At 42.6% G+C, this 26,720-nt stretch overlaps 1 protein-coding gene across 7 annotated transcripts in view; it reads left to right on the top strand.

Annotated features, from left to right (window-relative positions):
* The window catches only part of arhgap32b (Rho GTPase activating protein 32b), a 529,550-nt gene that overhangs the window by 445,532 nt on the left and 57,298 nt on the right, over nucleotides 1–26,720 (top strand). For all 7 annotated transcript variants that reach the window (XM_080214854.1, XM_080214856.1, XM_080214855.1 and 4 more), the window contains one exon: nucleotides 10,042–10,191. In XM_080214854.1, coding sequence (XP_080070980.1) covers nucleotides 10,042–10,191 — 150 coding nt within the window. The remainder of the gene's footprint in view (nucleotides 1–10,041; nucleotides 10,192–26,720) is intronic.

Here is a 26,720-nt window from a genome sequence, read left to right as displayed (position 1 = left end):
TTCTTAAGTCCTACCTCTTTGATAAAGGTGATCTCTAAAATCTCCTCCCAATAGTTCAGTGTTGAACATTGTTTCTTAAACATCTTGAAATGCTAAAGGCAGTCTAAATGCAAATTGTCATTTTTGTTTTGGAGTTAATGTTTGAGTATGGATTTAGAAGGCCATTAGAAGGAAACCATTCCTATGCTTGTGCTGACTTTTTGAAAGGGCTATCCAGTTGTCCTCTGCAGGCAAAAAGAACGTGTCCAGGAATTGCTTTTTTTTTATTAAGGAATGGGGAACAATAGCTCCCTTAGGCATTTTCCATAGCAACACTTTGACCAATGCCAGCCAGTAAGCACCGGTTCCTCAAACAGTATTAATTGTTGATTCCTTTGCAATTTGGCATTCATGCATCTGTCCTGATAAGTGCAAGAAAATTAGCTTCAACAGCATGTGTCTTTTTCAGCAATACTCAAATTTATTCTCACTCTCCTCTTTTCCTAGCTGTATACTATTCTGTCTGCCTGACCCTTTAGTATGAAATAAAGGCATCAAAACGATTTTGGAAATGCTCATCATGTCTTCAGTGTCTGATAAATGGGATCAGAAAACATTGTTCACCTTCCCTAACACCCTCAGGTATCTCCTCACTAATCGAGTGAGCTGTGCTGTTAGAACCTATTAATTGTTGGGCCGTGTGGACTTTGTTGAATGATTTATTTTATATACCGATGCGTACATTTGCTACTTTGCAAACAGGTACATGTTAGAATGATGACTTGATTTCATCTGAGGTCACGTACCAACTGACTCAGGAACAGCTTCTTCCCGGTTGCCATTAGACTTTTGAATGGACCTATCTTGCATTAGATTGATCTTTCTCTACACATAGCTTTGACTAACATTCTGCACTCTCTCCTTTCCTTCTGTATGAATGGTATGCTCTGTGAAGTGTGCAAGAAACAATACTTTTCATGCATACTAATACACGTGACAATAATAAATCAAATCAAAAAATCCAGACAGATCTGTGAAGTTACACCAATAGTTTCTTGTTTTGCCTTACCTCATCGCTACAGTGTGATAAACAGGATACAGTCAAGCTGAGGCACAAGCCCCTGACACACTACCGGTTGGATCCCTATACATCCGTTCCAATTTCCCACTTACTTCCCTTAAATCCATGTGCGTCGCCTTATGTGGTGTATCACCTACTACAATCTCAACTTTGCTCAGTTTTGGCCAGTGCTGAATGAGGTTTCTGGATGTAAATTTGATCAATTATTAAGGTTTCAGGGCCTTTGTCTTCTAATTTAATTAAAAACATATTCTATGTCCCAGCTTTTTTTATTCATTCTCAATTTAGCTTCCTTCTTCCCTTGTTTCAAAGGTCTGATATTGGAACAAAAACACCTCCAGGGAGGAATTTTTCCATCTGCAGTCATAGTGGGCAGGACACGGACCATGCAAAGGTCCATTGACCTCGGGTGGGATTTTCTGGTCTTAGAACAAAGAAAGTTACAGCACAGGAACAGACTGTCTAAGCCTGTGCCAACCATGCTGCCCAACTGAACTAAAGCCCCCTACTCTTCTGGGGACCATATCCCTCTATTCCAATCCTATTGTGTATTTGTCAAGAAGCCCCTTAAAACACCCCTTGGGGTGAGCATGGCCGAAAAATCCTGCCCCCAGTATTTGGCAGTTTTTTTCCTGCTGCGTTAGGGGATATGTCCAAATTTAACTTTCCTGTAAAACAGAACTGCAATTCCTGAAGAGTCATAACGAAAATATTTAATATCACTTGGCATACCTTAGATTGGTGTTTCATTAGGTGAATTGTGTGTAGAGAGTTGGGTTGACATTAAATTAGAGCTTGGGCATTGTTCGCCATTGTAAATCATAGGATCCCTACAGTACAGAAGGACGGCATTCGGCCCATTAAGCCCACCCAGGTCCCATCCCCCATGTATTTATTCTGTTACTCCCCTTGACACTAAGGGACAATTTAGAATGACCAATTAACTTAACCAACACATCTTTGGGTGGCACAGTGGTTAGCACTGCTACCTCGCAGCACTAGGGATCCAGGTTCAATTCCCGGTTTGGGTCACTGTCTGTGTGGAGTTTGCACATTCTCCCCGTGTCTGCACGGGTTTTCTCCAAGCATTGAATGAGCATCTTCAAAGCAAAAAAATGGCTTAAATAAAAATTGGAGTTAATAGATATTGTAACTTGACAAAAGTAGATGAATGGGTTTTGATGCTTAATTTCCTTTACATACAAAAATATAAAATTAAATGTACAGCATGGGCACAGAATCTGGCGGTAATTGTACATAAGTTCCTCGTGGCTACAATGATGACCCGCACTATCAGTGACACACCACATCATTTGCGCATGCTCACACTTCAAGACATAAGTACATGTATTCAAAAGGAAGATATTAGTGTATACCCACTATAACACACACTAACAATATATGCAGTCAAAAATTCAAAACATAATGGGTGGGATTTTATGGCGCTTCTCGGGCGAGACCAGAAATTCCCGCTCAAGGTCAACGAGATTTCCGTTGTTGGACCCTCGCTTGCGCCGATTCCACAGCAGACAAGGTAGAGTTCCAGCCATTAAGGCACAAACGTTTCTGTATCAATCCATGCATTATGACACTCCCTCCCTCTAGGACACCTAACAATTGATTCATACATATATTTCCTTTTATGAAATAATCAGACAGTTGATGACTTGTATCCAACCATTTCCTTCAATGTTTTATTTGCCCTTAAGGTGTTTATCAACTTCTGAGTGTTTCATCATTGCACTAAATTACCTCGTCTAGTCTGACTACCTAATTACCCTCATGATGACTCCGTCTTTACTTTAGGTATAATATCTTCCTGTGTGGATCTTTTATGATTACTGGGGATGGGAGTAACAATCTCTATCTTGGATAGTTGCTTTAAGGTTACTTCCAGACCTACTTTGCTCAATATCTAAACCAATGTATTAAAAAGCCCACAAGCCTGACTTCTAATTTTAAATTCTATTCTAACCTTAATAATAACACATTTCTTAAATTCCACAGCATTGCCCCATTATAAATCATCAACTTGCAACATTCAGACCATAAGCACATTTTGTTTAGTTTCTGAAGTTTTCCTTTAGCATCAGCTGCCACTTATCTCGCAACAGCGAGTTGATGAAGGAAAGCACTGGAATAAATATTCAGTCAGTCTTACATTTATTTACAGAGTTAAATATCATAAACATGCACCTGGTTCAATCGCCCAATGTGCTCAAATGACACCTCAGTTAATATCTATTACCTACATACAATTAAAATTAATGTAAAATTAACACCTCTTTGGTAGTTAGATTTTAAAATTAGCTGTGGGAGTCCCTCTAACATCTTCACATTCCCTTGTGACTAGCCTCATTTTATCTTTATGTTCTAGCTACAAAGATCTTTTCAATGCAAACACATCTAAGTGACAAACTGGCATCTCTGAATAAATTCCAATCACTCAAGTGATCTAACTCTTTGTTTTACCTCTATTATTAATTTATCCTCAAGTTTATGGCAGCAATCAAAACTTCACAATCATGAGGACCTTTCATTCTGTTCCCAGCTTAAGGTCTTTATTCTGTTGTCTAATCAATTCGAGCTAGACCTCTGCATGTCTTTCAGAACTACTACAAAATTGATCGGTAGCTCTTGACTTCAGAATTTTTGGGATCCTTGATCCTGTTGGAAGTTGTTTGGCTGGCCTGTTAAATGCCCAGATAGAACAGGATACGACAGGTTGCTCCTAAAAGAGGCTATGCTGGGCCCTCATCAGCTCTCCATTAGTGGCTGAGACCCCCGTCACCTCCGCAAGACTCCAGCTCAAGATTTTGGAATTGATTATGTTCAGAATCTTAACAGTTTGTTTCCCTATGACCCACCCTTTTATAATATTCCAAATCCCTTGAATTGGATTCTGTCTTGGATGGCCTTGTATGATCTCTCTGAGCTCTATGAATTTTCTACAAGATCTCAACCTGATGAAAGCCCGTCTTCCTACTTAAAACATTGAAATGAAAATTGAACTAATTAAAAGTGTTGGAGAACAATGGTAGAGAACAGAAGGCAAGTTGGGATTTTACCTGTAGACTACTTGTAGTAGGGACTGTTGTGGTGGACTTTGCACTAACCATAGGAGACTCAGGGACAGGAGCAGCATTCTCTTCTAATATAGGCCTCACAGAGAGAGCACTTGAATATAGCGTTCTCAGGTAAATAACACTCATACAGCTCTTTCAGGTAGTCACAATTACACACTGTTTAATCAGGATTCAGATCATTGTTTGATTTTCAATCTTGTATTATTAAACTTTTCGCCCGGAAGCAGGACTGTTATCGCTTCCTAGCTGGAGATTATCTGCTTTGATGTAAACGATCAAGGCTTTATTGGAGAGTTCTTGCTGATCTCAGATCCTTGGGGTGTGTAAAGTTCACTCAAAGTATAAACATATAAGACTAATTGATAGTTAAAACCACTTTTTCCTCAACCTATTCATTTACCCCACTGGTAGTACGCCTTCAACCATCAGGAGTGATTTTTTTTTGTATGAAACCCCATGACTTTGTGGAACAAATCAGACTTTCCTCATTGACACAAAGAATAGAGAACTTAATGACTGCCAGATATTTGATGCAAAAATCTCAAGAATGGGCAGAAGGAAGATGAATGCTGCTTGAGCAGATCAGGTCATCACATCAACAGACAGAATTTGAACAGTAGCAAAAAGTTAATTAATCCCAGGAATTCCCAAGAAATAGTTAGTAAGTGGTTCATTATGACCTCAAGTTTCATTATGCAGTGAATAACCTAAAGGAAATAGGCAAAGCCTTTGAAATAACACATGGCACAGGAAACTGAGAAAGAGAGTGAAGATGATGATGCTTCTGAACAAGTTGTATTGGTCACAAGGAGTTTTAATTCTGTGATGAATGTATTAGTCGTTGACTCGTTCAATTGTAGAGAACTAGATAGTAATTGCACTTTGACAGTATTGAAGTAGATTGTCTCAAATGTTAAAGAAAAACTGAAATTGCTGGCAATATTCATCAGGCCAGATACCAGAATTTTACCATCCCACCCCCACAGGAATGGGAGTAGGTGAGGGGCAAATATGTTGACCTCAGATAGGATTTTGCAGTTTGGAGTGAGTCAAACAGTAGATTCTGCCCGAAGTGACCCAGGCATCAAAGGGGTGACAATCCCAGGCAGTGGAGGCACGCAGGTCAAAGCCTCCCTGTACATGGATGATGTGGCTGAATTCTGCTCGGACCCCTCATCTGTTCGCAGGCTCCTCCAGGTCTGCGAGCAGTTCGAGCTGGCCTCAGGAGCCAAAGTCAACCAGGGTAAGAGCGAGGCCATGTTCTTTGGGAACTGGGCCAACAAATCCTTTGTCCCCTTCACCTTCAGGGCAGATTACCTGAAAGTGCTGGGGGTATGGTTTGGAGCGGCAGGGGCATGCACCAAAAACTGGGACGAGCGCATCGCCAAAGTCAGGTAGAAACTGGGCTTGTGTGAGCAATGCTCCCTCTCCATGACAGGAATAAACCTGGTGATCTGGTGCGACGTGCTGTCCGTGTTGTTGTATGTGGCGCAGGTGTGGTCTATCCCCAAATCCTGTGCTGCAGCAGTGACACAGGCCATCTTCAAGTTTATCTGGAGATCAAAGATGGATCGTGTCCGGAGGGAAGCAATGTACAAATCACCAGAGAACGGAGGGAAAAACATTCCCAACGCCGCCCTCATCCTGATGGCCACCTTTGTCTGCGGCTGCATCAAGCTGTGCTTAGATCCTTGGTGCGCTAACAGCAAGTGCCACTACTTTTTGAGGTTCCACCTGTCCCGAGTGTTGCGAAGGATGGGTCTGGCCACACTGCCGCGGAACGCTCCGAGTAGTTGGACCGTACCGCAGCACCTGTCCTTCGTGGAGAAATTCTTCCGCAAATGCACCTTTGACCACATGGCAATTAAGCAGTGGTCAGCGTGTAACGTCCTTGGGACCCTGAGAGAAAAGGAGATGGCGGATCCTGTCGGATGGTTCCCTGAGCAGACTGTCAGTGTCATCTGGCAGAACGCCTCATCACCAGAACTGATAAACAAGCACCAAGATCTGGCTTGGCTGGTGGTGAGAAGGGCACTCCCCGTCAGATCCTTCACGCACGCTCGAGGTCTCAACAGCACTGCATGCTGCCCTCGAAGTGGCTGCGGGGCAGATGAGACGGTCGCACACCTCCTTGTGGAATGTGCCTTTGCAAAGAAGGTCTGGAGAGAGATGCAGTGGTATTTGTTGAGGTTTGTCCTCAGCAGCTCGGTGACGCAGGACTCTGTGCTCTATGGGCTGTTTCCGAGGGCGCACACCGAGACAAATATCAACTGCTGCTGGAAGGTCATCAACTCGGTGAAGGACACACTTTGATCCGCCGGAAACTTGCTGATCTTCCAGCTGAAAGAACTGTCCTCGACCGAGTGTTGCAGACTGGCACATTCCAAGGTCCAGGACTACGTGCTGAGGAACGCGCTGAAGCTTGGGGCAGCCGCTGCAAAGGCACAATGGGGAAAGGCCACACTGTAAGGCCTTTTAACGGAGGCAGACCGAGGGCCCGGGAACTGCAGGATACCCTCGACCTGCGGAACTGTGTGCCAATCTGAGCAATAACGGCACACAGTAATTTATTGAGGCATGGATATAGCTTTAAGTATTGAAATGTAATGACTGTAGTTTGTATAAAAATATAAAAATGTTTTGACTCTGCACTGTTTGAATTTCAAAGAAATGTAGATTTGCAATAGTTTATTTGAGATTTTTATGAATAAAGTATATTTTTGGAAAAAAATCTGTGGAGAGAAACAGAGTCAACTGTTCAACATTTTAAAAACTGGGAACTGTTGGAGATCGGGTGAAAGGTAGGAGACATTGAAGAATGGAACAGTTGGTCTTCCAGAGCTAAGGAAAATGGTGATGGGGCAAGAGAAGAAACAAAAATGTGCCTGGAGTAAGTAGGTGCTGCTGACCAAAAGCAAAAATAAGAGAAGAGGGAAATAAGGGAAATGAAGCACATCTGTATTTATAATCCCATATAAAATAGCTGGAATAGGCATTTTATAAAAACTAATGTTATCTCTAATGAAATGCCTATGCTGTTGAGTGAACTTTCTATGAAAAGGTACAAATAAAACTTAACATGCAGCATGACACGGCAATTGTTTTTGGCAAGTCAGTGAAAATGCAATATGAGTCCCTAAATTAGTCGTCCCTCAATCTGGTTATCGTTCCTTTATTGTGGAGTTCAATAGGCGTAGACAAAGGTCATGGGTAGAAGAGGGCACTCACAATGTTAAAATGGCGGCGTGGGCTCGTTGGGCCGAAGGGCCTGTTTCCCGTGCTGTGTTGCTCTTTGTTCTTTGAGTCAGGACGGGCTTATTGTACCACCTTATCAGAATATAATATTTCTCATCAGAGTATTAGGCAGATATAAATGGCACCAATGACAAGAATCAGAAAGGAAAGAAAGCATTGTCTTAAAATTTCAGAAATAATTTGTTCGTACTTCTTGTTCAAAGTTAAAAATCCTGTTAAAGGTGCAGGGTGCTTAATGAAGAATATTCAAGGCTAACAGAAGAGTTTGAGTAAGAGTTGTGAAATCTGTAAAAGGTATCGAACCATGCCACTCCATCCATAACCTTCCCATAGATATGTAACTTAGTTGCCATTGTTCTAAAGTTGTGGGACCAAAGTAAATACTTACATTCTACATCTTTCTGTAGTAATACATAATAAAGGAAACATGTGGTCAGCAATGGAATGCCACACAAAATTTTAGCTGATTAACCGAATGCTGCCTGACCGGATGAGTATTTCCATGTTTTCTATCTTTAACATTTGAACCAATTTGTTCCAATACTGTTGAAGTGCAATTGCTATCTAGCACTGTACAGTTAAACAAGTCAGAGACTAACTCATTCATCACTCCTTGTTGCTAGCATAATTTGTTCAGATTCATCAATATCTTAATTCTCTTCTACAACGAGTTTGTGTATCATTTTGAGTATCATTTGAAGGGCATTGCTGCCTCCTTTGGGTATTTCATTACATCTGATCATACTGAACCACTCATTACCTATTCCTTGGCTTTCCTGGGATTAATTGCTGTTTAAATTCTGTCTTCTGAAGTGAAAGCCAGATCTGCTTAAGCAATATTTTCTCTCCGTCTTTAACTTTTCCGTTATATTTTCCAGTATCTGGTAGACATTAAATTATCTGTTCTTTATGTCAATGGAGAAAGTTTGAGTTGTCCCACAGAGGCAAAAGGAAATGATAGTTTCCCCAGGAATGTTATCATGGCAGCGGTCTCCTGATCCAACAGGGTAGCCTCCTCCAAGAACCAAATAGCAGTTAGAACTATAAGACAGAATAGTACAAATCAACAATTTAAATGCTTCCACCAATCCAAGTGGTCCCAGTCTTTTAAACAGCCTGTTAAAGACACATGATATATTTCTCCATTGTCATTTGATCTGTTTTCCAAAATCTATCAAAGTTTCATCACTTTTTTTTGGGAACTTAACAGCTCTGGTGTAGACACAATAAGCTAAGTAGCCTCTTTCTGCAAGTTTCATCCAAGAACTATAACGGAATGTCCAAACTTTAATCACTGTCCAACTGGCAGGCATCCACCTCACTATGTACCTTCTGAATTTACTTCTTTCAGGAAGCGCCAACACCAAGGCTATTTCTTGTTTCCTATTGCATTATTACGAACAGTGTAGACTTTTTAAGTGTGTGTGTGGATTAAGAATAGTAAAAATGATTTCAGTTTCATTTTGTTTATGAACCATGGTTCCTGAGAGTATGGATTATGACTAAAAGGTTTCAGATCTTTTGAGTTTATTTCTACGTAAACATTTTTAATGAGGTCTTAAAATGCCTGAATTTAAAGATTTGAATTAAAAGGAGTTTGAAGTCCTGGGGAGTTTGGTTCTGGGGAAACAAAATACAAAGTGGAAAAAACATAACTGTTTCCTAGCAACAGTGATCTAGTAATACTGACACAGAAAAGGGTCAGGAGTTGCGAGGGAGTGAGTTTAGAGCGTGTGTGTAACAGTGAAAAGACAGTGATTTTTAATCTGAGAGAAAGAATAACTACAGGGCTATTTGGACAGTAGTTAACTCAATGATTTATGGTGCTTAGGAAAGTGATTGGTTTAGTGAAAATTCTGCTGGAAGCCTGAGGTTAGGGAATCTTTTTGCTCTACAGTTGAAGAAACTAAGTTTAGAATGAGGTTTCTGGGTGTCTTAGGGAGAAAGAAGAGTTGGGCAAGAAGCATCAAGTGAATGCTCAAGAATTCACTGTAAGAAAACCATTTGCAACTGTGTCAGTCCCAAGCAAAGAAGCCTTTATGTCAAGTTGGTGGTAATTCTTCACTGCTTTATATGTCTAAAGGAATAGTGCGAGTTGAACAGTCTTGTGTTTGTACTGAGATCTTTCCAATCTTTTTGTTTGGTGTTATATAATTCACCTAATTGTTTTAAGAAATATGTTATTCCTTGTGTTAAAAATTAATCAGCCAACTTTTGTAATTCATTCAGTAACTGACCTCCACATAGTGCGCTAGGCCCTGACTTGTCCACTTTTAACATCAACTGGAATCATAATAGTAAAGTCATAACCATGTCTATATATACTTCATGTCCTATACCCAAACTGGCCCCATAGTGATAGGTTCTATATCTCCACTTTTGCATCTTTTCTGTATTCATTCCTCTATAGTTCACTACAGTCCAGCTGCACAGGTACAGCAGCTAATGCAGGAGGCTGTTGTCCAGCCGTGTCTTCCAGCTTCTTGATGAAACAATCCAAAAGTAACACCAGTCACTCCGAGACACCGCCTTTACCCACTTGATTATCAAAGAATCTTGTTAATTGGGATTAATTGATCAAAGGTTTACATTGCTGTAAAACCAAAATATACTGAATTATTCTCTTTGCTTTTGTTCCAGTTTCAAAAAAGCACGGCAAGCTCATCACCTTCCTGCGCACCTTCATGAAGTCACGGCCAAGCAAGCAGAAGCTGAAACAGCGTGGAATCCTGAAGGAGCGTGTGTTTGGCTGTGACCTGGGTGAACACCTGCTCAACTCTGGTCATGATGGTAAGGTTCAAAGTGCAGGAGTTACATGGTGAAGTTTATATAGCAAATATTTTACTGGTAACTGCCATTCTGTTGTGTGCCTTTCATGTTGCTGTTGAATTCCAGTTGTCTTCTGAGATTCTGCATGAGGGACACGTGCAGTTAATCTGTGCTGTGGATTCTGGTATCTGTTTCATACTGGTGAATGTTCACTCTGGAAAATTTTTGTGTGTTCATCATGGAATCATAACAACACAGAACAAAGCCATTCTGTCTGTTGTATCCATGATGGCTCTCAGCAAGAGGGCGGCACGGTGGCACAGTGGTTAGCACTGCTGCCTCACAGCACCAGGGGCCCAGGTTCGATTCCCAGCTTGGGTCACTGTCTGTGTGGAGTTTGCACGTTCTCGCCATGTCTGCATAGATTTCCTCCCACGTTCTGAACAACGTGCTCGTTAGATGCATTGTTTAGATGCGTTGACCCATACAGGTGCTGGAGGGTGGCGACCAGAGGAATTTCACAGTAATTTCATTGCAGTGTTAATATAAGCCTACTTGTGACTAATAAACAAACTTTAATTAACTTTTTCGACTAGCCCCATTGCGCTGCCCTTGTCCCATAACCTTCAAATATTTCCTCTCTGAATTCTTACCCAACTCCCTTTTAAAAACCATAATTGCATTCACTTCCATCATTCTTCTAGCAGTATATTATAAATCCTTAATTTTCTTTTCCTCGTGTCACTGTTAGTTCTTTCGCCAATCATCAATTCTGTTAAATTGGCCCTGTGTACTTCTTGATCCTTCCATGAATGGGAATAGTTTCTCTCTCTCTCTCTCTCTCTCTCTCCATCGATTCTATCCAGACTTGGACTTTAGACCCAGTTCTTCTGGTTCCATACAGGGCAATGGATAGTCAGACTTTGTCATTGGCTCTGGTCCACTACAGTCTCTTCCGCTGCATTCAGGTGGTGTCCTATTCTTTGAGGTCCTCTTTAAGTGTACTTCTCCAGGTCTCCTTTAGCTGGCCCTGTCTTCTTTTTCCATTTAGCTGCGTTCATTTTACTGCCTCCCTGGCAGGGCATATGAACGGGAAGTGAAATACGTGTCTTGCCAGACACTGTCCATCACAATGTCCTGCCTTTGATGTCTATGCTTCCTCATTTGTCTCTCCTGAAGTACTATTTCATGGCTTTATCCAACCTTCTTTACTTCACATCATAATTTTATCTTTGCTCAGTGATCTTTTCCAGGTCTCTCTTTCCCTTTGCCAGTTTTCTTTTACCAATGAATTTGCGCATTGGGTCAATGACCCATCATTCATTCTTGGTTCTTCTACTCCATTTAATGGTGAGTTCTAAAATCTTCATACTTTCTTTTGTACATTTTCTACTGTTCCTTGATTTTGCCCAACCTCAGTAATACTTTGAGTCTGTTGGAGAGGACCAGCTTGAACTATTTTATGTGTCCTTGCCCCAGTTTTTCTGTTGTAAAAGACCATTGTGTCTTTGTGACTATTGCTACCTTCACCTTCAGATGTATCTTGCCTAGCAAGGTGGCAATCCAATCCTATATCAGGACAACAATGAGTCCAATCATCTTGTAGAGATGTCGTCCATTTGCTGCTGATGCATATATAATCAGTCATGTCCAGGGTGTCACCGTCTGGAGACCTCCAAGTCATTTTGTGAATGTCCATTGTGTTTGAAGAAGGTGTTCCCAATATTGAGGCCATTGCAGTTGCAGAAGGCCAGCAGATGCTCGCCCTTTCCATTGAACGCAATTGCTGGCTCGTGGGGGCCGGCTCATACACTTTGGTTCCTACCATTTCCATTGAGCAAACTTACTAAGGTGTGGAGATGCCGGCGTTGGACTGGGGTAAACACTGGAAGAAGCCTCACAACATCAGGTTAAAGTCCAACAGGTTTATTTGGTAGCACAAGCCACTAGCTTTCAGAGCGCTGCCCCTTCATCAGGTGAGTGGGATTTCAGTTCACAAACAGGACATATAAAGACACTACATACCAACCAATATTTTGTAAATTGAGTTTGTGTCTTTATATGTCCTGTTTGTGAACTGAACCCCACTCACCAGATGAAGGGGCAGCGTTCCGAAAGCTAGTGGCTTGTGCTACCAAGTAAACCTGTTGGACTTTAACCTGGTGTTGTGAAATTTCTTACCAAACTTGCTAATCCATGGGACTCGATCACTTAATATTGAAGTCACATCAGTACCTTGAGATCATAGAAACAAAATACTCCCTGCGGATGCTGGAATCTGAAACAAAAACAGAAAAATGCTGGAAAATCTTAGCAGGCCTAGCAGCATCTGTGGAGAGAGAAAATAGAGTTTGCGTTTTGAGTTTCCCTGACTCTTGATCAGATCTTGCTATCACAGCTGGGTGCCTCATCCAGCTTGTTCTGCAATTGGTGGTGGAATTCATCTTTCTCTCCCTCTGTGTCTGTCTCCCTTGGTGCGTGAACTTGCACAGATGGCAGTGATTTTGGCGTGCATACCTTATGTGAAATCTGGTGGTGAAGTCATGATGGTATTGGCTTTCATCAAACTAATGTGAGAGCTGTATATGTTGAGTATGAGGCCAATTCCATGAATGTGATTTTCTTGCCGAGAGCGCAGGGTCATTATGCTCTCGATGCTGATTTGTTTTTATTCTGGACACCATATTGTGCTGATTCCCAAGATCATAGATCATAGAACCCTACAGTGCACAAAGAGGCCCTTCGGCCCATTGAGTCTGCACTGACCACAACCCCACCCGGGATCTAACCCCATATCCCTACATATTATACCCACTAATCCCTCTAACCTACACATCTCTGGATACTAAGGGGCAATTTCTTAGCATGGCCAGTCAACCTAACCCGCACATCTTTGGACTGTGGGAGGAAACCGGAGCACCCGGAGGAAACCCACGCAGACACGAGGAGAATGTGCAAACTCCACACAGACAGTGACCCGAGCCAGGAATCGAACCCAGGACCCTGGAGCTGTGAAGCAGCAGTGCTAACCACTGTGCTACCGTACCTAAGATGACAGGTCCGAATCTTCCCATGATGGAGGAGTGTCAGACTTTCCAAATACCTGTTCGGGTGATGTTTTTAGCATTGAAAATTGGGTTTGTCATGAATCGGACCTCCTTTCGCTTTTCATCCAATCCCATCATACGTGCATGCTCATATGTGCTGTCCTTTCTTTGCTCCGGTTTATTGGTATAGCGGCTACATGTCATTTGATGATGTGCTTTTTACAGGGTGACGGTTTAGGCTTGGGACTGGTTTCGACAGAATTAGACTCCATCAAGACCCCTCATAATTTTAAAACATTTCTATCAAATCTCCCTATCAAGATTCTCCTCTAAGGAAACAATTCCAGCTTCAATCTATCGCATAACTATAGTCTTTCATCCTTGGAACCATGTTCATGAAAACTGGTGTTTATTAAAGGTTTATCATAACTTTTTGCTTTGTCTGCAGTTATAAAGCCCAGCATCATTTTTAACCAATTTCTCAAACTGCCTTGCCACCTTTAATGATCTCCAGACATTTGGCCCCTAGGTCTCTCTGTTAGCGGATGCACCCTTTGTTGTACCCGTTAATGCATATTACCTCTTCTCATTCTTCCTTACAAAATATATAATTTTTCACTTATCTTCAATAAATTTCATCTGCTACACATCCAGCTATTTTATCAGCCTGTCTATATACTTGTGAGGTCTACTAGCCTCCTCATGTTTTGCCTTATTTTGTGTCATCTACAAATATTGAAATTGTACCCTAACACCTTAAAGCCCTGGTCATTAAAAGAAAAGCAATGATCTGAGTATTGATTGTTGTGGAATCCTATAGTCCAACTTCTTCCAGTCCAAAAAAAATCCTTCACCACCACTCAGTTTCCTGTTACTCAGCTAACTTCATGTCCCTGCTGCCACTGTTCCTTTTATTCCATGAGTTTTGACTGATTCTATGGCAAGTGCTCTAAGTTCTATAGTAAGCTGGTTCTATAGCACTTTATCAAAAGCTTTTTGGAAGTCCTTGATTGTGTCACCCTCATCAACCCTTTCAGTTTCCTTTTTGAAAATCTCTAAATCAGTTAGTTAAGTATAATTTACTCATAATAAACCTTGGCTTAATTACTCCAAACTGCTCTAAGTGACTGTTAATTTTATTTTGGATTATTGATGTTAAAAGCTTTCCCACCACTGAGGTTGGTTAGGTGCCAGTGTTGTGACTGTTCTGCAAGATCTTGACTGGTGACACAGCAAGTCCTGGCGCATGCGTCTTCAGCAGCATTATTGAATATTGACAGGGTCCATAGCCTTTGCAGTACCCAGTGCCTTCAGCCGGTGGAGTAAATTGAGTTGGTTGAAGACTGGAATCTGTCATGCTGAGGGCATCCGGAGGAGAAGGCCGAGATGGATCATCCACTTGACACTTCTGGCTGAAGATTGTTGCAAATGCTCCATCCAAATGCTTCAGTCCAAAGATGTGCGGCGTAGGTTGATTGCCCATTCTAAATTGCCCCTTAGTATCCGGGGATGTATAGGTTATAGGGATTAATGGGTAAATATGTGAGGATAGGGCCTGGGTGGAATTGTGGTTGGTGCAGACTAGATGGGCTGAATGGCCTCTTTCTGCATTGCAGAATTCTATGATTCTATGACTCTTTTGCATTGATGTGCTGGGCTCCTCCACCAATGAGTGGTTTAAATTATTCACTCCCATTCAGAACTGGATGTCACATTTTTAGCAATGCCAGATGTTGCTTCTGGAATGTCCTCAAGCACTCTTCATTGTACCAGGATTGATAACTGGCGTGGTGGTAATGGTAGAGTGGGGTATATGCCAGGCCATGAGGTTGTGCATTGTGGTTGAATACAATTCTGCTGCTGCTGATGGCCTTATGGATGTCCTGTCTTGAGTTCCTCGATCTGTTCAAAGTCTGTGAAGTTGCCCTGGAAATATTGGATCCATTAGTGGTCATTTTCCAAAATTCTATAAGCTCTGGAGCAGTTCCTATAGATTGGAGGGTGGCCAATATGACCCCACTATTTGAAAAGGGAGAATCATAGACCACAAGCCTGACGTCAGTAATGGGAAGATCATAAAATCCCTACAGTGCAGAAGGAGGCCATTCAGCCCATTGAATCTGTACCGACAGAATCCCAGTAATGCTAGAGTCTATTATAAAAGACATGATAATAGAACATAGAACATAGAACATTACAGCGCAGAACAGGCCCTTCGGCCCACGATGTTGCGCCGACCAGTTACAAAAACAATGACCCACTAGCCTATACCAATCCCATTTCGTCCATAAACCTATCCAGAGATCTCTTAAACGCCCCCAAACTAGACGCATTTACAACTGCAGCAGGCAGGGCATTCCAATCCCTCACCACCCGCTGGGTAAAGAACCTACCCCTGACATCCGTCCTGTAGCTACCCCCCCTTAATTTAAAGCCATGCCCCCTCGTGCTAGCTTTCTCCATCCGAGGAAAAAGGCTATCACTATCCACCCTATCTAAACCTCTAATCATCTTATATGTTTCAATAATGATAATGGAATATTTGGAAAGCATTAATGGGATTGGACAAAACCAGTATGGGGTTATGAAAGGCACATCATGTTTAACAAATCTATTGGAGTTTTTGAGGGCAGTAGAACCAGTGGATGTGGTGTATTTGGACTTTCAGAAGTTTTTTGATAAAGTCCCTCATAAGAGGGTTAGTGGACAAAGTTAAAGCACGTTGAATAAGTGGTAATGTATTGACATAGATTGAGAATTGGTGACACACAGGAAGCAGAGAGTTGGAATAAACGGGTCTTGTTCTGAGGACAGGCAGTGACTAGTGAGGTACTGCAGGGATCAGTGCTTGGGCCCCAGCTATTCACGATATATATAAATGACCTGAATGAGGGAACCAAATGTGATGTTTCCAAGTTTGCTGACAAAACACAACTGGGCGGGAATTGTCAGTTGTGAGGGGCACACAAGGAGGCTTCAAGGTGATTTAGTAAGTGGGCAAACACATGCAGTATAACGTGGCTAAATGTGAAATTATATACTTTGGTGTGAAAAATAGAAAGTAGGAGTATTATTAAAATGGTAATATATTGTGAAATGTGGGTGTACAAAGGGACCTGGGTCCATGTACATCAGTGAGTGCAAGTGGAGAGACAGGTGCAGTAAGCAGTTAAGAAGGCAAATGGTATGTTGGCCTTCATTGCAAGAGGATTTGAGTCAGATGTAGGGATGTCTTATTGCAATTATACAGGGCCTTGGTGAGACTACATCTGGAGTATTGTGTGCAGTTTTGGTTTTTCTTTCCTAAGAAAGGATATTCTTGCCATAGAGGGAGTGGAGCGAATGTTCACTAGGCCGATACAGGGGTTGGCGGGACCCTCCTCTGAGGAGAGATTGGTTCAACTGGGTCTGTATTCACTGGAGTTCAAAAAGATAAGCGGGGATTGGATTGAAATGTATAAAATTCAAACAGGGCTGGGACAGGCTAGGTGCAGGGAGGATGGCGGGGGAATCTAGAACCATGGGACACAGTCACGGGATGTGGAGGAGACCATGAGGAAAGATTTCTTCACTCAAAGGATAGTGAGTCTGTAGAATTGTCTACCACAGAAAGCTGTGAAGGTCAAGTCACTGAACATATTTAAGAAAAAAACGGATTCTTTTTATATTATAATGGCTTCAAGGGGTAAGAGGAGAAAGCAGGAATATGGCATTGAGACCGAGGGTAAGCCATGTTCATATTGAACGATGGGAGAGACAGAATGGCTTACTCCTCCTAGTTTCTATGTTTCTGTCCCATTTAGCAAGATGGTAATGCCACACAACATGATGGAGGATATCCTTAAGGAGAAAAGGGGATTTAGTCTCCTGAAAGACTATTCGGTGATAATTCGTTTTAATACTGTCATAAACAAATTAGTGAGGATAAGGGGTTGAGTGTGTTTTTTTTTCTCAAACTGGATCTATCTGCCATGTTGACAGTATGCCCCTTAGGATTTTGCCACATCAATCAGCAGTGGTGCTACCAAGCCACTCTAGGTGTTGGACATGGAAGTCCCCCGCTCAGATACATTCTGCATCTTTGCCACCCTCAGTGCTTCACAAGTGGTGTTCAGTGTGGTAGAGTACTGATTCATCAGCTGAGATTTGGGATATGTGGAGGAGGGGTGTGATATTTAGCAAGAAGTTTTCTTGCCCATGTTTGACCTGATGATATCAACTTTATGCGGTGCTGAGTAGATGCTGAGGATTCCTAGCACAATTCCCTCCTGACTGTATATCACTGTCTCACCACCTCTACTCAGGAATGATAGGTGTGTCTGGGACATTATCTGTTAATTTATAATTCTTAGAGTATGACTGTGTCTAGTTTGTGAGACAACTCCCCCCGTTTTGGCAGTTGTGATAGTACAACTACCCACCACCTCCCTAATCAACTAAGCTTTCAAAATACTGTCCTCACATCATCTGTGGCTCAGTGTCAATCTCCTTCTGAAATGCCTTGAATATTTTACTTGGTTAATGCTGCTGTATAACTACAAGTTGTTGGTGTCTGAAGAGCTTGATCATATCAGAAGAGCTTGTTAGTTTTGTTTACTATATTGAAGCCCTGTGACTCTGGCAGACAAAGATTCTCCAGGAGGGCTGCTGAAAACAATCAGATCATTGCTAAGCGACGGACTTTAATGCAAGAAAGCAAAAGTTTCATATCAGATCACAACATAGATACCGCACTTCATCATTACCTAACCAGCAAATTCAATGTAATAATGTTATTTTGGGCAAATGTTTATCTGGTTTAGTAATTGTCAAAATGTATATTGGATAATGGTTGCAATTGCATATCAGCTCAACTCTCTTCTAGCTGCTAATAAGGTGCATTTGTTCCACTCATGTCCATCAGAATAGGTTTGTTTCTAACTCATGTCTGTGCTTGTGGTTTGGTTTCAATAACAGAGCCTCATTTATTGTACTTTCTGAGCATGTTCCTGCTTGGCTTGAGGTGGAAAATTAATTTAGTAATGAACCTCAAACAAAAGGGTGAAGTGATTGTAATGTCTGATTGTGTCATGGAAGAGCTTTGAATCATAGTCACAGTTTAACATTGATGAATTTCTTGACTTGGCTAATGAGGTGGACATTTTTAAAAATTGAGACATTAATTTTGCAAATCAGCCAAGCGAGCTGACCACAGCTAGGATATTGGTGAGAAAGCTACTGTGCCCGTTGGCCAGGGGTGGGGAAATTTCAGCCAGCGTTCTTTTCCACCCTGTGATCTCTGCTGGAAACTTTGGGCTGAATTTTCATCTCGGAAGTGGAATTTGCCAATCTTTCCAAGGTGGCAGCGTGTGAGGTGCGATGGCCAGCCATTTGCCCAGCGGTGGATAGCCAATTAGACCAATTGAGGAGTTGATTGAGGGAAATCTTTACATGCCACCTGGATTTTCCAGATCCCAGACAGCCGCCGCCCCCCCCCCCCCCCCCCCCCCCCCCGCCCTTCCCAATGTGGCAGGAGGCCAGAGATTATCCTGACCTGTCCCTGCCCCAGTTGCCCTGTCTGGGACTATGTCTCCAAACCATGAGCTGGCTGTGTCCCTGTAAGTCAGTGATCTCAAGCGCTTCACGTTCTTTGAATTACATTGAAATGTAATAGCAGTTTTTCAGGGAAATTACTTCAGCAAAGTAATCCTTTCATTTAATTCAGTGATTAAGATCTAGTGAATCAGGGTTTAAAATTCAAAGTTGCAGTGATGGATTGAACAAGTCAGTGATTAAGATGTCATCACTTATCCCTCAACCAACAAAAACAGATTAATTTCATTGCCTAATTTCAATTATTTTCTTCCTATGTTAATTTGGAAGCTTGATGTACCTGCAAGGACAACTAGCTTCTTAGTTCTTCTAATGCTGTAAGATATTTGAAGGCAATTCATAGTTTATCAGGTAAAATTTGACACTGAACCACACAAGATACTGAAACAGATGTTAGGTTTTAAGATACATCTTAAAGGAGCAGAGAGGTGTCGGGAGGGAATTCCAGAGCTTTGGGGTCTACGCTCTGAAGGCATGATCACCAGTGGTGAAACAGTTAAAGTCTGGATGCACAGCAGGCCAGAATTGGAGGAGTTATGCTGGAGGATTGTAGAATATAGAACATTACAGCGCAGTACAGGCTTTTAGCCCTCGATGCTATGCCGACTTGTGAAACCAATCTAAAGCCCATCTAACCTACACTATTCCAATATCATCCATATGCTTATCCAATTCCCTTTAAATGCCCTTAATGATGAGTCCACTACTATTGCAGGAAGTCCACTTCTACTTCACGCCCTTACTACTCTCTGAATAAAGAACCTACCTCTGATCCTATAATTATCACCCCTCAATTTAAAGCTATAACCCCTCATACTAGCCATCACCATCCAAGGAGAAAGGTTCACACTGTCCACCCTATCTAATCCTCTGATCATTTTGTATGCCTCTATGAAGTCACCTCTTAACCTTCTTCTCTCTAATGAAAACAGCCTCAAATCCTTCAGCCTTTCCTCATAAGAACTTCCCACCATACCAGGCAACATCCTGGTATGTCTCCTCTGCATCCTTTCCAGTGCTTCCACATTCTTCCTATAATGCAGCGACCAGAACTGTATGCAATACTCCAAGTGCAGCCGCACCAGAGTTTCATGACTCATGGCTCCGAAACTCAATCCCTCTACCAATATAAGCCAATACACTGTACGCTGCCTAACAACCCTATCAACCTGGGTGCCAACTTCAAAGGATCTATGCACATGGACACCGAGATCTCTCTGCTCATCTACACTACCAAGTCTCTCACCATTAGCCCAGTACTTTGTATTCCTGTTATTCCTTCCAAAGTGAATCACTTCACGTTTTTCCGCATTAAACTTGGTTTGCCACCCCTCAGCCCAGCTCTTCACCTTATCTATGTCCCTCTGTAATCTGCGACATCCTTCCACGCTGTCCACAACTCCACCGACTTTAGTGTCATCCGCAAATTTATTAACCCATCCTTCTATCCCCTCATCCAAGAGCAGTGGCCCCAAAACAGATCCTTGTGGTACACCACTAGTAACTGAACTCCAGGATGAACATTTCCCATCAACCACCACCCTCTGCCTTGTTTCTGCTAACCAATTTCTGATCCAAACCACTAGATCACCCTTAATCCCACGCCTCTGCATTTTCTGCAATAGCCTACCATGGGGAACCTCATCAAATGCTTTACTGAAATCCGTATACACTACATCAACTGCTTTGCCCTCATCCACGTCTTTGGTCACCCTCTCAAAGAACTCAATAAGGTTTGTGAGGCATGACCTACCCTTCACAAAACCGTATTGACTATCCCTAATCAAATTGTTCCTTTCTAGATGATTATAAATTCTATGTCTTATAATTCTTTCCAAAGCTTTGCCCACAACAGAAGTAAGACTCACTGGTCTATAATTACCAGGGTTGTCTCTACTCCCCTTCTTGAACAAGGGGACAACATTTGCTATCCTCCAGTCTTCTGGCACTATTCCTGTAGACAATGACGGCATAAAGGTCAAAGCCAAAGGTTCTGCAATCTCCTCCCAGCTTCCCAGAGAATCCTAGGATAAATCCCATCCGGCCCTTGGGACTTATCTATTTTCACAGTTTCTAAAATTGCTAACACCTCCTTGTTATGAACCTTAATCCCGTCTAATCTTATAGCCTGTATCTCACATTCTCTTCGACAACATTATCTTTTTCCTATGTGAATTCTGATGAAAAATATTCATTTAGTGCCTCTCCTATCTCTTCGGTTTCCACGCACAACTTCCCACGACTGTCCGTGACCGGCCCTAATCTTACCTTAGTCATTCTTTGATCCCTGTTGTACCTATAGAAAGCTTTAGAGTTTTCCTTTATCCTACCTGCCAACAACTTCTCATGTCCCCTCCTGGATCTTCTTATCTCTCTCCTGGTTAACTTGTAACCCTCAAGCACCCTAACTGAGCCTTCACATCTCATCTTGACATAAGTCTCCTTCTCCCTCTTCACAAGAGTTTCAACTTCCTCAGTAAACCACGGTTCCCTTGCTTGACCCTTCCTTCCTGCCTGACGGGTACATACTTCTCAAGGACACGCAGTGGTTGTTCCTTAACAAGCTCCACGTTTCAATTGTGCCCATCCCCTGCAGATTTCTTCCGCATCTTATGCATCCTAAATCTTGCTTAATCGCATCATGATTTCCTTTCACCCTGCTATAACCCTTGCCCTGCGGTATATACCTATCCCTTTCCATTGCTAAAGTAAACGTAATTGAATTGTGGTCACTATCACCAAAGTGTTCACCTACCTCCAAATCTAACACCTGGCCTGGTTCATTACCCAGTAGCAAATCCAATGTGACCCTGTCTCTTGTAGGACTGGTGTTTTTGGAGATGGGGAGGGTGAGTCTATTAATGGATTTGCCCATGAATCATAGAATCCCTATGGCACAAAAGGAGGCCATTCAGACCATTGAATCTGCACCAACTCTCCGACAGAGCATCTTACTAGGCCCACCCCATTCCCTTCACCTCACACATTTGCCCCAGTACACATCTTGAGACACTAAGGGACAATTTAGCATGGCCAATCCACCTAACCTGCACATCTTTGGACAGTGGGAGGAAACCAGAGCATCCAGAGGAAACCCACGCAGACACGGGAAGAATGTGCAAACTCCATACAAACAATGACCCAAGGCTGGAATTGAACCCGGGTCCCTGGCGCTGTGAGGCAACGGTTCTAACTAACCAATGTGCCACCATGAAGTTGAAAAGTTTAAAATTCACAGCATGGCTGGAACAATTAGCAAGCACAGGGTTGATGATTGGGTAGAACATGGCATGAATTAGAATATGGCCTTCAGACTTTTGAATGGACCTATCTTGCATTAAGTTTCTCTACACCCTGGCTATGACTGTAACACTATATTCTGCACTGCCTTGTTTACTTCTCTGTGTACTCTATGAATACAGTAAAAAGTCTGACAACACCAGGTTTTAGTCCAACCTATTTATTTGATAATATACTCACAACTAACCCCGAAAGCTTGTGAGTATATTATCAAATAAATAGGTTGGACTAAAACCTGGTGTTGTCAGACTTTTTACTGTGTTTACGCCAGTCCAACGCCGGCATACCCACATCATGTACTCTATGAATGGCATGCTTTGTCTGTAGAGCGCAAGAAACAATACTTTTCACTGTACCAATACATACGACAATAATAAATCAAATCAATACTTTTCTCTCTTGGTATCTTGGGATAAAACATTCATTCCAAACAGTCTGTCAGTTTTCTAAAATAATGAAAATGCAGCCTGAACTGAGAAACACATTTCCTGTGCATCAGGATGACAAATGAGAACGTTAAACAGGTGTTGGGATAGGATGTAAAAAAAGGGGTTAAATGGAGAACTGTCAAACTCAGCAGAGGCGTCTTGCTCTGTATAAAGTTCAACAAATCTCCATTGTCCGTGCTGGATGACTTACATAGGCATGCCAGTGTGCTGAATGAATTTCATCTTGTTATGTGGGAGATCTGTTGACTTTTATACACAACAGGAAGTCTACTGTGCAGAGTTTGTCTTTTCACATGCCCTTTTAGTTTTCTCTTTATTTTCTTGTGGTAATAGCTCTTTGGTTTTACTGCACTCCAGCAGCTTTGCGTTTTACAAATATCATAAGATGAAAGGGCAAATGGAGAAAATGTTTCCACTTATAGACAAGTCCAGAATGAAGGGACATAAATATAACTGATCACATAAAGTTTTTAGGAGATATTTATTTACACTGGTGAGAATATAGAACTCACTACAACATGGAATGGTTCAAGTAGGGAATATTGAATAATTTTGAGAGTGGTCTTGATGCAAATACATGAGGGAGAAGTAGAGTAACTCAACTGCCCTATAAGAACAACAGGCGCCAGCTGGCTGGACAAATCATGGGCGCGCCTTCACAAATCACTTGTCTGCTATCCATAACTGAACTGGAGGCTAGCTTTCGGGAGAAAGTCTCCAGTCAGAATAATAAAGCAAACATAAGCAAATTCACACCATACAGCGGGAAAACAGATAAGGGTAAGCTGATGAAGCCGATCACTGCAGAAGAGGTTACCCAAGCGATCAAGGGTATTAAGGAGGCTAGTGCGCCTGGACCGGATAGTCAAAAGTTGGAAGACATCCGAGACATCCATGAGGCATATGAGACCCGTATACCTCGCCTCTTCACCCTGTGGATGGCCTCAAGAACAATCCTGAACTGTATGAAACAGAGTCGATCAGTCCTAATCCCAAAGTGCGAGGGTAAGGAACGCCTTAAGAGCATTGACAACTGGCGTCTAATTACAATCAGTCCAATGCTGCTGTGCCTCTTTACTAAGGTCATGGCTAAGAGACCGAGTGAGACAGTCAAGATAAACCCACGGCAGAAAGGGTTTTTAGCAGCTACTCCCGGATGCAACGAGAACATCACAGTGTTGCAAAATATCATGAAGGGAGCAAAGAAAAATCACAAGGACCTGGCCATTGTTTTTGTTGACTTGCGAAAGCGTTCGACTCGGTGGGTCATTACAGAGAACCAAGCTGCCAAAGACCTTTGTAGAGCTTATTCAGGACCTCTACACAGGCAACACAACAGTGGTCGAGGGCAAAAAGTCCAAGACTGCCCCAATAAACATTGAGAGGGGTGTCAAACAGGGAGACCCGCTCTCACCAATATTATTCAACATTGCAATGGATCCGTTGATATGTAGTCTCGAAGAGGCGAGACCTGGTGTCAGCATGACGCTAGATGGAGCAATAGTAAACTGCTCAGCTCTTGAATTTGCAGATGACATCGCCCTTCTTAGCGATTCATACATCGGGATGACCTGAAACCTGAAGAGTCTTTTTGTGACTCGACAGGTCTGGCTGTCAACACCAGCAAGACCAAAGGCTTCCACTTTACCTGTAAGAGCAAGACCTTCATATACAATCAATGCAAGAACTGGCAGATTCGGAAGGAAGATATTGCATACGTTCCCCCAGGAGAGACCGAGAAATACCTGGGAGCCCGGATAGATCCATGGGCTGGCGCAGAAGAAGGTGCGTGGGAGGAGAGACTGATGACCTGGTTTTCCAGCTTATAGGCAGCAGCTGTTCGGCCAAGGCAACGTGTGGAGCTGTTTACAGTCCAAGTCATCCTGTGATTATATTTTCATCTGATCCTGTCGGAAGCGTCTCAGAATACGCTTATTAAAGTGGACCAACTCATCCGTAATGCTGTCAAACAGTTCCTGCACCTTCCACCCCATACAACAGATGGCATCTTCTATTCACGGGTTCAGAATGGAGGTCTGGGAATTCCCAAGCTTGAGATCCAAATACCATCTGCGGTGATCCGAAAATGGGAGTCGCTGTCTGCCTCCAATGACAGAGCCATTCGCGCCTCTTTCCAGTTCTGCGAGCAGAACATTGGCGAGAACATCGAAGAACTGAGATCTCTCAAGGCATTGAGGAGGATCGAAGACTTCATGCCAACGCACGAAGAGAGCAGCAATGATGAAACAGAGTCATTGAACATGATCAGAGCCGCAATACCAATGCTTGGTGCAGAGGAGGCAGGTCCCAAGAAGCCGGTGAACAAGTATGCAGGGTGGAGGGAATGGGAATTCTGCAAGTGGAGGCAGCTAACCTCTCAAGGTGTCGGAATGCATTACTATAATAATGACAAAATTTCAAACAGTGGATAAAGGCTGCATACCAGCTGAAATCCCATCGCCTCGTTACTTATTACTCAGGTGCAATCCATATCCCACAAGGGTAACCCTGTCAAAAGGGAACCCCTTCGCCACAAAAACCTGTTGAAAGTGTGAAGCAGGTTTAGAAACTCTTGGTCACATTTCTGGCTTTTGCCCGTTTGTTAAGAACTGCTGGGTTAAGCACCATAATAAGATCCTGGAACAGCTGCGCAACTATGTCGGAAAATACAGCTGGACATCCTATCTTGAACCACAAATTATCGCCAAAGACAGTACCCTTTGGAAGCCAGACATCGTCTTCAAGAGGGAGAAAGATCAACGGGTTGCAGTGGTGGCTGTGACAGTACGGTTCGAAGACAATTGCGGCAGTCTGGAGAAGGCGTGGAAGGAAAAGTGCCGAAAGTACCAACACCTCGGACCAGAGGTTGGAAAGTTGACTGGATGCCTGGATCCCCATTTCTTTGGATTTGTTGTTGGCGCCTGGGGGAAGTAGCTGGAGAAGAACAACAGCCTCGTGACCTTCCTGGGAATAAAGAGATTCCATTTATTCGCCCAACAAATTTCAAGGCTCACCTTGTTGCTTACGTTGGAGCTACTGGGGATCTTCAATGACAGGTGAGAGGCGATTGAGACCGTAAGACAAGCTGGCCACTTGTCAGACCATTGGGCTTGTAGCCCGCCAAGAGGCCATATGTAACTCTCTAAATTTCCACCCTCGTCATTATGGAGGGTTTCGTGCACTCGGTACTGACAACCTGGCTCATCAGTAGGCCCACTTTAGAACTGGGATGACTCTAGACGGCTAGTTATACCATCTCTAGCTTAGACAACAGCTCACGTTCTTCAATCAAGATCAGTGGGCCCTTGACTATGGATCCACTAGAGGTAGTCAAAACCGTAGACGAGCGACGTAAAGACTCGAACAAGGCACTCAATGAGTGTGTTAAAATAACCCAAGGATCTTCACAGGCCTGTTATTACATTGAAGAAGGAATTATATGACAGGTCACCAAAAGCTTCATCAAGCAAGTACGAGTTGAGGAATGTCTTGAAGAGGAAAGAGAGGCAGAGAAACAATGAGATTTGTGTCGACCATTTCAGAGCTTGGGGCCCAGGCACCTGAAGCCATGGCCACCAATCGTGGGCAAAGGAAGTGGTCAGAGCTGAAGGAATATGTGTTCTCAGGCTCCTGTCCTTACTTATAATCGGTGAGCAAAGTGAAAGTAATTGTCACCAAATGTGGCTTTGGAATGTTCCCTGTGAAACAAAATAGTGATTTTAATGGCATGTAATCCTATCTTTATAACTGAATGAAACTAATCATGGTTGTCTCAGAATAATACCTGCTCTTACAATGCTGTTTGCCATAATATACCCTGCAAAATGAGAGAAAATCCAGAATTGCTTACGACTCGATCCAAATTGAAATGTGATTGGCTACTCTGCATGCAGTGTAGCTGGAGTGAGGACACTTGCAGTCTGGACTGGATTGTTACTGAAGTGCACAAGAGTAGCATTAGAAAAATATTAGAACGATACAGTAATCATGGAAAGGAGAAGAGGGTCTGGAGTGGGGATGGTCTCTGCCAGGACTGCTATCTAATTTAATCTCTGATATCTGATCCCGTTTTTGCCTGTTCAGTCCATTTTGAAAGGATGAATCTTCTTTCCATGTTATCCTTATCATTGCAGAAACAACAGCGCTCACTGCTTTCCTACTT

Source organism: Carcharhinus amblyrhynchos, chromosome 29 (genome assembly GCF_965287045.1).
Source record: "Carcharhinus amblyrhynchos chromosome 29, sCarAmb.v2.hapA, whole genome shotgun sequence".
NCBI lineage: Eukaryota > Metazoa > Chordata > Chondrichthyes > Carcharhiniformes > Carcharhinidae > Carcharhinus > Carcharhinus amblyrhynchos.
The sequence above is the reverse complement of the archived record's forward strand: the minus strand, read 5'-3'. Positions and strand labels throughout refer to the sequence as shown.